The sequence below is a fragment of the Saccostrea cucullata genome, unplaced genomic scaffold (assembly GCF_032062105.1).
Source record: "Saccostrea cucullata isolate Sc308-1 unplaced genomic scaffold, CSIRO_AGI_Scuc_v1 ctg2527, whole genome shotgun sequence".
In the NCBI taxonomy this organism is placed as follows: domain Eukaryota; kingdom Metazoa; phylum Mollusca; class Bivalvia; order Ostreida; family Ostreidae; genus Saccostrea; species Saccostrea cuccullata.
The window spans coordinates 158,343-175,330 of record NW_026927339.1 but is presented as its reverse complement, the minus strand read 5'-3'; the positions used below and the strand labels follow the sequence as shown (position 1 = coordinate 175,330).

The window sequence follows — 16,988 nt, the reverse complement described above, 5'->3', positions numbered from 1 at the left end:
TCAATTCAGTGTATAAGTAATGGACTAACAATTAGTATGAAAAACTACTTTGTTAATAATAATAAATTGTATTTGCTGACAAGGTCATTGTATCGACCATAGAACTTACGAAATGATGACTTATACGAGACTGCTGACATTCGGAAGTGGGATTGAGCGCAATATAGGGGAAGGCATTTCCTATTAAAAAAGTCGAAACATCAAAAACAACTTCTTTGCGATACAGAAGAACATTTTAAGTTTATGAATTTACATAATTTATAGAATCATGGCATCGGTCCTCAGAAAAACTGATTCGTTAAAATACATTCTGGACACACACATGGATTTATTTTTTTGAAAACCCACTTATTCGAAATACACCGTGTTAGAAGCAAGCTTCATTATGTATTCCTATTTAGCAGAATCTTTTAAAAAATAAAAAGAAGTCCTTTGCTGTGACATTCAACGTAAATTTAAATATATTGAACTTTAGCAATACAAAATATTTCATTTAATTCCAAGTTAATTTCATATACACCTTGAAAAAAGACCAAACACACCCTATAGAGAATCTGTTTTGTTCTGTTATTAGGAAAAAAATGATTGCCAACTTACATCAAAACATTCCGATAAACATGATGACATCAACTCTGCTATTTCATCACCATATTTAATGTTGCATTATACAATTATCACTTGCATACGAAGTTTATGTCTCTCGATTGATTGATGATATCAACTGTCTCGAATATAATTAAAAATTTGCAAACTCTACAGTTTTTACAATATCCTTCTTGGGACATAATTTAATGAGAAAAAAAATCATAACTTAACATACCAAATTAAATTTACAGTTTTAAACAGAATGAAATGTTTTCGTAATTAAATACATGTAATATCACTTTTCGTTTGGCGATACTGATGCGTATAAAATATTTAACAAATACGTTAATCCGAACAAAACCTTTAATGCATTGTAGCTGAATTAATGTAATATTGGAAATATTGGAATAGTTTTCCAACGGGATATCCTGAAATAAATATAGAGGAACTGCATGTTTCTTCCAGACATGGAGTTATTCAAACCGCAATCTGCAATGTTAGGTATAATTTAGCCCATTGTGTGCATAATACCAATCAATAGGAGAATTGGCTCTTTGCAGATAGTTAAAAAAATCAGAATCTATATATTTTCGACAAAACTTTACACATATCAACAGATTCAAATATCTGCCATAGAACTAACTAAGCATAATTTATGTCCAACTTTATATCACCATAGCTAAGGTAGATACACTATATTACTTTGTACGAAGGAGAATATTAAATAGAATTTGCACAAGAGTAAACACAGCGTTTTCTTGATTTTCATAATATGGTGGAGTTTGTAAAAAAAATAGTTAAAAGCTTTTGGAATACGATGTGAAAAAATTCTACTACCCAATTTATAAGATGGACATTATCAGACACGAGGAGTGACATGTCACCATCCAGTATATCTGGATAGCTAATAAAATTACCATTCAGAGACTTTACAAGGGTTCCAATCTTTTACTATTTAAGCGATATTTAACAGTTTATTTTTTTTTTGGCCTCATGATTCATTTTAGCTAACAATGCCAATGAATGCAAAATGTATTACAAAATACCACAGTAATGATCAGATTTGGAAAACTGGACGTTTTCCTGTATCTACCATTTCATGACAGTGCCATTCTACTTAAAGTAAATAGGAAATATCCATGTGTTTTGGATGATTATCTAGAACATTTTGGAGGCTCAATGATCATCCGTATGTCGCCACGCACATTAGCACTCCCAGCATGGCTCATTTACGTAACAGACCCAATCTTACCCCTGAAGAAAGTAACAATTACCATTTGATTTCTTTATAAAATCATTTTTAAAAAATCGTATATAACCCAAAACCTACCTATCTATCTATCTATCTATTCAAAACAAATTTTGAATAAACTTGCAAAAAATGTCCTTGAACAAACTAAGAAATCCTAATTATAATTGCGAACACCAGAATTACCTTGTCTTTTCCAAAATTCATTTTAACGAAGTCTTACTATTCCTCTGGAATTCTTAGACTTGCAGTAAAACTTTCATAATTTTTTTTCTACACGTCCCACTTAATGCTCGAGCCAGTTTTTAAGATATCATATTTGTTAGCCCCCATAGGACCTACGTAACACAAGTTGAACACAACTATAATTTTTAAACACCTTTAAAGAACCCTTTTGAATACGGTCTTAAATCTTTAATGTAATTGATGTCTAAACGACGGACAGTAGATCTAGTTACTCTTACTTCTCCTGTTAGAGATAGATTTGAATTTAGATTCTGATCCTTTTGTCATTTATGTACCTAAAAGCATAATTTATTCAATTGTTTACGAATCCGACAAAAATTGTAAGCTTGCCGTGGCCTTAAAACTCGATTTTAATTTTCACATATATCGAAAAATTTTAAGCAATTAATAGCGTATATAGAGTTCTTTTCGTCTCCTTTTTTTGGCATTCTTAATCTGACGTTTTTCATACTAATGTATCTAGTCCATACACTGAATTGACGAAGGATTTTTCCGTTATTTCCTCATCATGACAAGAAGCGCACGATGGGTGTGATCGGACAGTAGTGGATGCCCATTCCTCCATTGCACCTGATTCCACCTATGAAGTTGCGGAGGTCCGAGTTTGCTCTGCTTCTATTTTGTATTGTTTTATGGAATATGATATTGAAAACTGTTCGTTATCTCCATATGCTTCTGAGTCTATTTTTGCCAAATTTTGAATTGACCTAAACACCTGCCAGAGAAAGGAAAAGACCTGAAGTCCTAGATGAAAAATATCACCTGTTCACATGCCAATGCCGAACATACGTTGTTCCCAGTAAACAAAATCTAATGAACGCTGTATACATTTCAGAGAAAATGGATAACATTTTATTACATATATGGTTTTATGCCTTCCATATAATAATATTGCACATTTAAAACAAGTTTTCTGCAGCTCTGTTATTTTTCAGATTGAATGAAAACCAAGAATGAGTATTGTTGTAAATATGTCATTTATTAATGACACAAATGAAACACATGGAATTTGGGAGATCCTATGACTTTCTACAATTTGTATCTACACCTTGTTATGGATCTCCCAAAACTTAAAATAACATCATGACAATACTCAAAAAACACAAATATATCAAACATTTAAGCTGAAAAATAAGGTGGCAACAAACAATAGGCCACGAGACAAAAGAAATTATCAAAATACATCCCAAAGTAAAGTTTAACCTAAGGGACGGTTGTACGGGGAGGTGGAGGGTATTTTTTTCTACAAAAAATGGTGTGTACAAACACTTGCAGCATCCACCAGCGATAACAATCACGTGATATCTCCGACGTTAGCTCACGACTAATCAACGCAAAGTCCCAAAACCTGAGACTATGCATTACATAACGTCCTAGCTCTGAAACCTGATATATACATGAAATATACTACAATCACTACATTCTAACCACAGAAAATGGTAAATTACATATGTATGCATAAAACATATTATTGTCAATAATATTACATTATGCCTTCCATATGATAATAGTGCACATTTAAAACCAAGTTTTCCGCAGCTCTGTTATTTTTCAGATTGAATGAAAACCAAGAATGAGTATCGTATTGTTGTAAATATGTCATTTATTAATGACACAAATGAAACACATGGAATTTGGGAGATCCTATGACTTTCTACAATTTGTATCTACACCTTGTTATGGATCTCCCAAAACTTTAAATAACATCATGACAATACTCAAAAAACACAAATATATCAAACATTTAAGCTGAAAAATAAGGTGGCAACAAACAATAGGCCACCAAAAATCCAACTACATTGAATTTTCCGCCAACCAAGGGAAACAACCCACGTACATGGACAACATAGGAAAAAAACCTTAATAATCTAAATATATATGTTTAAGAAAAGATTCTCGCTCTGAATAAAAGATGATGTCTAGAAAACCCCTGTAACTTACCACATTTTAATTGCATTTATATAAATCATGATAAATGATAAACAATATTTCTAGTACAAAGGTTTAAAATATTTGTATTTATGTAATAAAACAACATATCGGCAATGGTTAATTACAATTAATAAATTACATTGCAAACAGTAAATTAGTCTATACAAATGATTTGCAGTAAACATTCCAAATGCCGAGTCCTTTATTTCATGCTCCAATTTGTTATTTACTCTCTAATCATCCATTGCAGATGACTGAAGGTAACTCTATGGTAATAAATTGTAGGGGGAAGGGGATGACAGACCTCATCTGAACAATCTTAATCTGACCTAACGACAACCTTCATGAACATGTCAGACATAATCTGACCCATTTACACCTTATCTAGGGACAACCTACATGAACATGTCAGACATAATCTGACCCATTTACAGCTTATCTGGGGGCAACCTACATGAACATGTCAGACATAATCTGACCCATTTACAGCTTATCTGGGGACAACCTACACTTTGAACATGTCAGACATAATCTGACCCATTTACAGCTTATCTGGGGACAACCTACAAGACCACAAACAACAAAATCTGACCCATTGAAAGCTTATCTGGGGACAACCTACATGAACACAACCAACATAATCTGACCCATTGAAAGCTTAACTGGGGACAACCTACATGAACACAACCAACATAATCTGACCCATTGAAAGCTTAACTGGGGACAACCTACATAAACACAACCAACATAATCTGACCCATTTACAGCTTATCTTAGGACAACGGGTATACCTATATGAACCTGACAGGCATAATCTGACCTATTTATAGTTAACTAAGGGACAGCCTACATGAGGATGACAAGATTAATTTGACCAATACAAAACTGATTGCAGGACGACCTTTATAAGCAGATGTTTTGTGCTGTACTGTTATCATTAGGAGAGGGTGGTAGACTATACCTTATCAATTCAATGAATTGTGGAGAAAAAAAAAACACAAAAAAAACCCAAACTACTGGAGAGAAAGAGTAAAGGATCTTGTACTTATATATCTCTTGACTGCATCAGATTTTCATCTACCCATACGTTGGATTGCATTTTTCGAAGAACCCAACCTAGCTGCATGAGTAGCTGCCCCAATACAAAAAGCATAACCTTTGTAAATTTTTTATTCAAACCCATGAATGTAATACTTGCACCTAAATGTTTTGAAACCAATGACTGTGAAACCAGAGTGCCATCAATTAATTGAAAAAGGGGTCCCCTTTGAATGTTTAAATTGGCACATATACTCAAAAAGGGCAAACACAGGACAGAGATCTTTTTCAGACTGGGCCTCTAGGTAGATGGTAACTGACTGACCAGATTGCTAGTTTTTGTGTGTGATATAAAATTAAACTTACAATTTTTAATTTTCCTTTCCCAGTTTCAAAATGTATGTTTGACCTTAAAAACACTTGATTCATAGATTGCAGTGTCCTGACAAATAATTCTCCCAATCTAATGCTCTTAAAAGAATTCGGTTATTCCAAGTAGACCTTGTAAGATGTATAGCTTCTATAACTTTTGTAGGAATTTCCCTCCGAATTTCCCTCGTTATTTGGAGTCTTGAGGCTGTTCTTTGGCATGATTTTTGACACCCTTTTTAACAATTTCTGAACCAAAAAAAAATTCTTAGATGGGTCTGGCAAATTCAAAATTTTTTGAAAAATTAAATGGCCGAAACATGTGATGCCAATGTGCTTGGTGAATAATGTTCGAGTCTGTCAGCGAGTACATTAGAATTTATTGAAGCATGGTTAGCTCTAAAGTGAATATTGCACTGTATTGCCACTAGTACAAGCCGACATAATAATTTCATGAGGTTATGTTCACCAGATGACTGTTTATTTATGACCTCTACTACTGCCTTATTGTCAAATAAAAAAAGTCTTTTTTTTTTTCTTTTTTTTTTATTTTGAAGCTTGTGCCCACATACTTCTAAATGCAATAGCAATTGGAAAAAGTTCTTTGATGCATATTTGACATTGTATAAGGGCATCAGGCCATCTATCCGCAAACCATTTTGAACCCAAAACTACAGCAAAACTGTGTGACCCTGCGGCATCAGTTTGCAAATTTAGATATTCTGAGGACATCAATTCTTTATTCAGGAAGACAGATTTTCCATGAAAATGATTTATGGTATATGACCAGGAAATATGACCAGGTAGCTAAGTCAGCTCTCGCTTCCCCTCTATCTTAGCATATCGTTTAAAATCATCGAAACAACAAGTGAGATTGATTAAACGCCTTAATAAGGCTCTACCAGGTACTACTACCTACCCCACATGCGAAGTAAAGAAGACTTATGTGCTGACTGTAATTCTTTCAATGAGACCTTTTTGCACTTTTAAAAATTTTTTCATATGGATGTCTGTATTCCATTATCCCAGTATCTACTTCTATCCAATAGATAATTATTTTAGGTGTAGGTGTCTGTGTTTATTGCATCTTAAAAGGAGCCCCAATTTGCCTACATGAGAATAAAATACTGGCTAGAACATACCTACACTTTGATGAATTTGGTGGGCCCACAAAAAAAAAAAAAAACCAAACCAAACTTCCAACATTAACAATCTAATCACAGTGTACAGCAGAGAGCTCTTTTGGATGTTGGCATTCACAGACTGGTCTTTGGAAAAAAGAGGTCATGAATTATTCCGAAATTATTTGAATTACCTTTTGACACTAAGTTTAGGGCCGCAGTAGGGGTGATACAACAAAGTGATCTAATGGGGGTGCAGTTAATGGTCCATCAATTCCCTTTTGCAGACCTGTTTCTATGTGATCATTGATAATATTTTGGTGCTCCCTTGCTGATTTATGATTACTCAACATATTGGATATGATGGGGTCTGCAACACAACCCAGGCGAAAATCCTATTTAAAACTCTGCACTAATTAAGTTGAAAGAGATCTATCATAATGAACTAGAAATTCACTTTATTTATTTGGGTTGACTGGTGTTTGAAGTCGAAGACCCCCCAAGATACTGGATCCTCTCGCTGCTGCAGCAGCACACGTAAATCTAAATACTGATTTTCCCAGATTTTTTGTTTTATGCGTTGTGCTACTGTTGCACCGAGCGGAATCCCATCAATGTCGATATGCTATTTTTGGGGTTGCTGGCTCACCTGAACTGAATAACTGATTGAGTATTTCTGATATGTTGCTTGTAGCATCTTAAGAGGGTTCCGCGACTACCTTGTTACTTTAGAATTTTGTCTGCTTGTTTTCATTTTCAATCTGCACGGATGGATGCTCCACCAGTTTTGACACTTCACTCAGATTTTTTAGACTCTTTCCTCTTCTCCAGGTTTCGTCTGTGGCTGGCCGTCTCTTGGGCAGGATTGAAGCTGAAAGAATTCTATCTAGAATATAATTTATGACTATATATTTTAAGCGAACAACTTCATGTATTTTCTGCTGTTATGATGAAAGGTATCACCAACATTTTAGGTAATGACCTTTCAGAATTGCATACTTTGATAATAAAATGATGAAGATTTCAACAACAGTGGCTTCATAACTGTTATATTTTACTGATAAATCAAGTCTTTATAAAAGAAAAAAAAACATGCCTTGCTTTTGATCTTGTATTGAATAGATAACAGTTTAGTTATACCTTGAGACAGCCACATGACTTACCCAGTACTCACTGAGAACCAACTTTGATACAGCAACATGGAAAACTTTGACATCATGTATACTGCTATTGCGAACCAATAAATTTGAGACAGTAACATGGAAAACTTTGACATCATGTATACTGCTAGTTTTCACATAGCGAACTAATAACTTTGATACAGCAACATGGAAAACTTTGACATCATGTATGCTGCTAGTTTACATTGCGAACCAATAACTTTGAAACAGTAACATGGAAAACTTTGACATCATGTATACTGCTAGTTCAAATTGCGAACCAATAACTTTGATACAGCAACATGGAAAACTTTGACATCATGTATGCTGCTAGTTCACATTGCTAACTAATACTTTGAGACAGTAACATGGAAAACTTTGACATCATGTATACTGCTAGTTCACATTGCAAACCAATAACTTTGAGACAGTAACATGGAAAAACTTTGACATCATGTATACTGCTAGTTCACATAGCGAACTAATAACTTTGATGCAGCAACATGGAAAACTTTGACATCATGTATACTGCTAGTTCACATTGCGAACCAATAACTTTAATAAAGCAATTAACATGGAAAATTTTGACATATGTATACAATTAGTTTACCCTGTGAACAATTACTTTGAGACATTAGCATGGAAAATTTTGACATTATGTTATGCAGGTTTTCATGAAGTTATATATATCCTAAAGAAAGATATAAATAATAATTGAATGTTTAGAACAGACATCTTTCTAAATATCTTACTAGATATCTGACTCTTGTCCTGTACATATGCATTTATTCATTTCCATGATTTATGCTCATATATCTTGTATATCATTATATCAAACTTCAAATTAATTTATACTGGCCTTAGCCTCCTGCAAGTGTTGACCACCGCATCTTTGATTGACCATTGACCATAGGTACTGGATGGGTACTGCATGATTTTGTACGTAGGTGAACTCCCTCAGGTACTGTACGTTAGTCCCAAAACCCCGGTGTTTCCAAAATGATAATTACAGTGTATGGTAAGGATTCAGACACAGAGTTTCTAAGCTGATTAATCTCAATAACAACAATGTTGCATCCCGGTGGTAAGTTGTGAGGGTCCCGTCGGAGAAGTTGCATAAAATTACATGTTTCACACTCGTACCATGAATCAGGAAGTTCGTAAAAGAAATATACCTTACAATCTTTGTGGGGGGTCGAAGGAAAGTTCGTTACCTCCGATTTGAAAAAGGCTAATGTCAGGGGCTGTGGAGAAAGTACATATATAGTGTTCACGATGTCGCCAAACCCTTAACGTTTAACCCACCTTGGCCACGGATCAACAGTGAGAATCTACATTTATAATTTAGGTCAAAACAAAGATTTTTTTTTCACATTTTGACTTTCATATACTTGTCCATCCTTCTAATGTACGAATGGCCGATTAGCACAATCCTCGTCATGTCCGCCATTTTGAAACACCCCGCTTGTACCCAGGCTCCGATGGAGTCGAAAAACAGTCACAAAGCGAATCCGAAATATCACCACTTACATACTGTGCATAAAGTCGTATGCACTGCTAATCCACTGATTATTAAGCATTGATCAAGATGAATAATCCGAAATCGTTATGTTTTTCTACAAAAAATGGTGTGTACAAACACTTGCAGCATCCACCAGCGATAACAATCACGTGATATCTCCGACGTTAGCTCACGACTAATCAACGCAAAGTCCCAAAACCTGAGACTATGCATTACATAACGTCCTAGCTCTGAAACCTGATATATATACATGAAATATACTACAATCACTACATTCTAACCACAGAAAATGGTAAATTACATATGTATGCATAAAACATATTATTGTCAATAATTAGGGAATAACTATCTTCTAATTTGGTATTTGCGACCGTTAATGCTGATTTAACGGTCGCAAACTGAGTTTTACCGGCGACGCGTAAGCGGAGCCGGTAAAACGGATGTTTGCGACCGTTTAATCAGTATTAACGGTCGCAAATACCAAATTAGAAGTTTAGTTATTCCCATTCTAATGCAATCCATGCATTTTCTTTCTTGTTTACGTCTTATTTTGTTGAATTTTGTTACATGAAATACGTCACGGAGCATTGTATTTTTGCGTCGCTCTATTATGACGTCACAATGAAAAAGCTTTCCCGCTAGTTAATGCTCGTTTTACTGCTTCAAACATCAGTGTATTAGCCAATCAAAGAGTGTTTTACAAAACAATTGCATTAGAATATTACATTACATTCAATACAGGAACCAAGTAAGAAATGTAATTATGCATATCAAAAAAACAACGTAATTTAATACATTCACAATTCTAATGAAAAAAGAACAGGGAAATGTAAATTCATAACCTTTTGTGTGTGAAAACGGTGAAACTTGGCAGATACAAAAATTAGACCGGAAAGATATCCAATGCACAGCCAGGATTCAGAAGTCTACAGAGGAGGTTTGGTAAGCTAAATATTCTTCTTGTCAATCGAAACATAGATAAAACATTCAAGAACGTATAGACATTGCTTGTTTTATTCAACCCTCTTGGTTTGCGTTTTCAAACGATAAAGCGATTTATTTTGTAACAAAAAGTTTCATTTTGGTTATCCTATCATCTTTTGGCCCATAAAGCCTTCCATTTTCAGAATTTTTAAAATCTGTGAATCTTATTAAGTTTTATTCCTTGAGTTTTTTGGTCAATATATGACCTTGTCAATGATTACAATTTATCATTGAGAGAAATATACTTAATAAACTCATTTCATACGGAGCATGTTTTAGAGGAAAGTGTGCAAGTGAAATATTGTGAAATATGTGTTCTGCAAAATCTTTTTTTTTATATAATGTATTCATAATACATACTTTTGAAATATTCTATATATAATGATAAATACTTCAATTGCATCAGATAAAGAAGAAGTGCATTTTTTTCCTGGTTGTTAAAAATAAAAATTTAAAAACGTCAGAAATAAAAATTAATAATAAGGAAGCAGTAAAAGCACTAACTGAAATAAATTTACCAGAAATGAAAATAGACGTTCTGTTTTTTGTTTTGTTCCTCTGTCTCGTCCATCTGGCTGTCACAAACGACCAATATATGTGTGGGTATGGGAAAAGTATTTTTGTAGAGGTCATATTTTTTTCTTGCTTTTGGGTAGTAACCGGACGAAACTTTGACCTTTGCTATTATTTTACAGTCCTGGATCATGCTGCGCAGGTTATTTCCTCGACAACAACATATGTACAGGTAACATTTAGTAATTAAAATAAGAAATGTTGTTAAAAAGTTTTTTTTTTCTCAATTGCAACTGTGTTCCTATCCATCATAGTTTTATGTAAAGCAAGAAAATACAAATCTAAATTATTTCCTCGTTTTTTTCGTAGGGTAGAAATATTCTCAAGATAAATACGTTTAAATTGGTAATACAGGGGAAGTCTTGCATGTAAGAGCTACCACTTGGTAAAGCTAAAAATATCTTTGTAATTGATGAACTTTTGTTAACATTGAAAATCCATAGGTATATTTTATACAGCATTTGAACAAAACTCATTGATGAGCAATGTCAGTTCAATTATTTAGAACTTACTGATATGCATATTATATATTATTACTATTCAAAGAATGTCCTCCTGGAACTTACGGTGGTAACTGTAGTGAAGAATGTCCTGAAGGCAATTATGGAAGTGGATGTAAGAAATTTTGTCCAACTGAATGTGCAAGAAACTGCAGCAAATCAACAGGGAAATGTCAGGGTAATTTGAAATCACATACTGTATATGGATTCACTGATTGACAGAGGTTATCGATCAGATTTGTTATATCTTAAAACATATTTTATAATATATATATATATAGCTATATGGTGGTTAAAACTATACAGATTACATTACACTTATGCGATATACATTCAAATTAATACAGAGAATAACCCTGACCAAATTCCAACGCTAAAGAATAACACCACTACCCAGCCTGATACGCATAAAAACACTACCAATATCAGTATTGAGAAAAAGATAGAGGACTTTCTGAAGGATAAGTTATGGATCATTGCTGGAGCCTCTTGTCTTCTTGTTATCATTTCATGTTGTTGTATTGGACTTTTCTTCTTGTGTAAGATTTGGTAAGTCCTTTATGGTTTCTATAAAGAATTAATTTATGAACACACACCTATCACATGATACAATCTCTAATGACATTAACATTTGAATATAGCTTTTTAATTTTTCATAACAATCTATCGCTTATATTTACATGTATACCTGTCATTGACTTCATTATTTGAAATAAAGCCCCTCGAACATTGTAAATTTAGATTTTTTATTTCCTAGCAAGCTTTTTTGAGAAAATCGTATTTGAAATTTAAGAATGAAGGGAAAACAAATTCCAATACTCACAGTCATCTTTACGCGCATGCGTTGGTGGCTTTGTGTAAAATTTATAAAATGACAAATACCGTGTTCACCAAAGCTGTTTACCTACCTGCTGTATTATTTTTCTCATAAAAAAAGCAGCTAATGATGTTCAGATCTTGATATCAAAATCCAATAGCTAAAAGTAATCAATTCTGATAGTAAGGCGAAGCAACAGATTGGCGAAAAAAATAGGACGTTCGGACAATGATTTCTCTTTTGGAGATAAAGTTAAACACCTTTTTTCCCAGTAAATTGCATGTTTTTATATTCAAATGTACATTACGGCATGCTTATGATAATCAAGCGAAAGTAAAAATTAACTCTTCAAAAAGCACGACAACCCTTCATTTATTTATTTTCTAAATATGATAAGCATTCCTTGAATTAATAATTAGCATCCCATTTATAGAAAATAAACATATTGCCTAAAAAAAACCTAAATTTTTACGCTCTTCAATTGGAAGTATTATTTTATGATTGTAAATTGAAGACATTAATTAATATATGGATTTTCTAATATTCGTTTCTTTTCATTTCTTTTCAGTAAAGGCAGACAGAACACCAAAGATAAACTAGGTAAATTAGAATACTGTAAAAACCCACACATTAAAAAAAGTCCATTTCTAAATAAAATAGAATAATATCTATTTCAAAAGATGCATGTATATTCACAGATTGTATTTTTTTATCGTAATACAATGATAAAATATATCTCATTAAATCAGTTTCTTGTATTTATTAGATAACACCACACCATCCAACCAGAATCAACTTTCTTCGTACAGCGAAAGATATCAAAGTGACAGAAATATGCATAACAACTCAACAAGCCCCATGCTATCTCATCGTGCTCAAAATTGTGGAAAAACCCATTCTTCCACGAATAAAAGCAAAATAAACCAGCCGGAAGTAGAATACAGTAAACCAAAACCAAAAACGCGCTACAGTCTAGTCCGGAAGTTAAAGGTTTCTCAGGAATTGACCTGCCCGGAAGTGTCAGATGGAGATGATTTTGACAGTGACGAGTTTGATGACTATACAGATACTACTGACGGTGTAGAAATCTCAGGAATCCCAATGAATCAGTCTTTTAAAACTTTCCGATCCTCAGGTATCAGCAAACAGAACAGAAAAAGAAATAGCAACAATAATGGACACATTTGGTAGATTGCATTCAAAATCGAATCTCAATAATATTCTTTGTATATTTTCTTTTTATAATTAGCAGAATGAATAATCTAACTAAATTTACAATTGACAATTCCGTCTATTACTATGTTAGTAAAACATTTATAGAAGAATAATAACATATTTTTCTTAAGGAAAATCTATGAAAAGCTTAAATTCTCGTACTCTTCACCGAACCACAGAATATTAAAAAGGGGAATAAAATTCTTCAGGAGTTCTGTGGAACAATATATATTTGAGATAAGTTGTGTTAATCAGATATGAATACTGTCAACCTCAATATACCAATATATCAATATACATACATGTAATTTAAAATGCTGAATTTGAAATCGCTTGGTGTTCAATAATTTATCTACACGGCAAAGGTTTTGCTGGCTCCGCCCACCGGTGTATCTCCAATCATTGTACACTTTACTTCAAAGGAAAAAACAACGAAGCCATAGATTGTAGTATCTCATTGATTTTTTATGATTATGAATATTAAGTAAATGTTTAAAAATCAAATTGTACAATTTTATTTATTAGACTTTCATGTTAAATACTAAAATCTGATTGGTTTAGAAGCAGTTAACAATCTGTTCTATTACCCTCAGCCTTAGCAACACACGTGCCAACGGGTAACACAACGGTAATGCCACATGCGTGGAAATTCTGCGCGTACGGTTCACCATAGAATTCTCAATACGTCAGTTGCGCGTTTGAAAGAACCGGAATAAACTTGATGTAAATAAAAGCTTGCGTCTGATGTAGCTTACTTTAAAACAACAAACGACAGACGAAACATGCTTGCGAGTGCTTGACAACGAAACTTTAGATGATAAAGGACTCTTAGAGTATCAAATAAACAATAAAGAGGTTAGTGAATCTTTTTTGAAGTAGCGGGGTGTTTGAAAGCTTTCTATAAACGTGAACGTAAAGACAATGAATCGACGTTTTTTTGTAGACATCTTTTTATAAAAAATGACATTCAGTATAATAAAATAAATAGTGCCTGTTTTGGAGGGTAACAGTTGAAATTGACACCCCAAGGAAAACCATTGTCAACCTCCGCTGACGCGTCGGTTGACAATGGTTTTCCTTGGGGTGTCAATTTCAAGTGTTACCCTCCAAAACAGGCACCATTTATATAATGTCTAAGTAAATAATCGAGGCCATTAATCGACATTTATTTATAAAACATAAGCACAACTTACTAATTCATCATTGATATATTCACCATCTCATTGTGTTACCAATTGCTTCAAATGTATTTCCATGCCGATTCATGATAAATAATCGCCTCGATTTTCTTTTTTGACGACGGGTTTGATGCCACCTGACTTTCTAGAACTTTCAACAAAGAGTGAGATCGGACATAAATGGAAAGGATTTGCATATTTTGCTTTTTAATCAGTGACCAGAGCTTATTTTCGTTATATCACTTAAACCAGGTTTTGATTGAATAATTCATCAATAACTTTTTATGAAATAAACAAGCGCTTACTGTTATCAGTTTTATTATAAAATGCATGTAACTTTAATTTGATCTGCAAGCTGAAAACACCACATTACTATCTTTAGTGCTATGATTTGAGGCTGTTAAACGAAAATAAAAGTAAACTTTTAATTAAAGATTGACTGCACTTAAGCTATGAGAGTTGGATCCCTATGATTTGCGCAAAATAAAATTCCAAAAATCATTAAATTTATGTTTTATATGTATTAAAAAATATCTTAAGAGCAGGTTTTGGTATATTATATTATATGAAAGTATTAAATAATGCCGATTGACACTACTGTAACGTGCAAAGCGGCCGAGCTTGGGTGTGTGGTGATATGTCTTGTATCACCGAGGCGTTACACTCAGGTTCGTTAACCTGTTAACTCAGATTTTTGTTGAGCAAATAAAATTACAACCAAATATATATACAAATACAATGGGTTTCTTCTTGATTGGACAACCACTAACTGTGGTCGACGGGTGTCTCCCGCAATGAATTACTTCGGTCCTGCCACTCCACTAGTACTGCTGCATCTTGGCACTTCCCCCACCTCTAATTGTATGCCACCTCTCTCTAGAACCAAGTGACTGCCTTATCCAGGTCTTACGTGCTTTGGTGTACTGTGAAACACTTAGCTGTTCATCCCCTGCATCCGTCTGCCTTATTCAGGTCTTACGACCGTATGCAAGAGAATAAACAAACTAATGTTTATCCACTCCGTCACCAGAGAGGTCCCCTGAGTTCCCGTAACACAACATGTATTACCTCAGTGCAGCCCTAGTACATAGGCAGTTTCATACTACTTGTATGATCTGAGAATTAATATTTTTAGTGTTTAAGAATTTATATAAGAACGTAGGTCTAACGTTAAAACGAAACTAAATCACAAAACCAATTTCCGTTTCACTACCTTTTGAGACGGGGCTCTAACAGTTTTGTCTCATTTCTTTTGTTATTCATATGCATACCAGTTTTCATCGACTTTTTTACATCGAGCCGCAACTTGGCCATTTTTCTTATGTGCACAGAATGTGTATTTTAACTTAAACTTTTACATATCCAAAGGACAATGTTGGCCAAGTTGCGGCTCATATCTAATTAAAAAAAAATGTCCTCAAACTAGGGTCGAGATAGCTACTAAATTAACCGGTCACCGAGCATCAGCGATTGATATTATAATCACCTTTCTCACGTGACCGTCTGTTGTTCGATACACTAACGCTTTCATTGAAAATTTCATTGTGTTTAAGTCTTTGTTGTAACATTATCTATCGTACTTCCAACTTTAAACTATGGGAAATTTTTGCGCTATTTTTTATAGGGTTTGAAGATAATATGTTTCCTATTTAACTTTATGCTTTTCATTAGGGCTGTTTTGAAAGAATTCTGGTATTGACAGTGTCATTAGTAAGTACATGTATAGGCTTATCTCGCTTCTGTATTATGGTCTGCGGGTCGAGACATCTACCTCATCCCAAAACAATAAAATCATTTAATAATTTTCTCAATAAAATCAACACGATGTCTCTCTCTCTGCCTCTCTTCTCCATTTCAATTCGTAGTGCAAAAAATAATGTGCTAATGTTTAAATTCCACAAACATGCGGTTTACTAATAATTGTCTCCGCCTATTTGCGGATACCTTAGATTCGAAAGTGGTCCCGTTCAAATTTCCGGAATTTAAGGCTTCTACATGTTCTTTTCAATTACATGTTCTGTAATTATAGAAATATGTATGACAAAAAATTCTAGAAATAAATATCAAAAGCATATGCTTCATTAATCATAGATTTATTTAGCGATATATTGTAATGTTAAGCTTAAAATGGGTAGCCGAAAAGGTTCCAAATGACGTACCTAAGTGCACTCATTCCTTACGATTATTAATATGCGAGTGAAATCTGAATAAGTTTTACGGACATCACCTTAAACCTAGTATATTCCTACAAGCTTAAGGAAGGACTCTTGTCTAGCCGTTTCGGAGTTTATTTGCAAAATTTGTTAATTTATAAGTATAGATTTTAATTTAAAGTGTTGTATCATACATATTTTGTGTATTGCGCACTCCCATACTTAGTCTGTTTCCAATCGTTCGTAAAAACAGAACCGCTTCTGATTCCATTTAGAATTTTAATTTGTATCAGGAAGTGTGATTTTTCTAAATAGCTTGAATACTTTAATAAAGGTCTAAAGGGAA

General features: G+C 33.6%; 1 protein-coding gene across 2 annotated transcripts in view; it reads left to right on the top strand.

Moving 5' to 3' along the window:
- Positions 1-13,733, top strand: part of LOC134274141 (multiple epidermal growth factor-like domains protein 10) — a 34,079-nt gene extending 20,346 nt beyond the window's left edge. Inside the window, exons 1-6 of one of the 2 annotated variants that reach the window (XM_062756396.1) lie at positions 10,579-10,809; positions 10,902-10,951; positions 11,326-11,457; positions 11,627-11,828; positions 12,665-12,696; positions 12,863-13,733. In XM_062756396.1, coding sequence (XP_062612380.1) covers positions 10,730-10,809; positions 10,902-10,951; positions 11,326-11,457; positions 11,627-11,828; positions 12,665-12,696; positions 12,863-13,287 — 921 coding nt within the window. In that variant the 5' untranslated portion in view covers positions 10,579-10,729 and the 3' untranslated portion in view covers positions 13,288-13,733. Of the gene's footprint in view, positions 1-10,578; positions 10,810-10,901; positions 10,952-11,325; positions 11,458-11,626; positions 11,829-12,664; positions 12,697-12,862 lie in introns of those variants that run through there. The other variant, XM_062756397.1, reaches the window with a different exon arrangement.
- Positions 13,734-16,988: the final 3,255 nt, after the last annotated feature.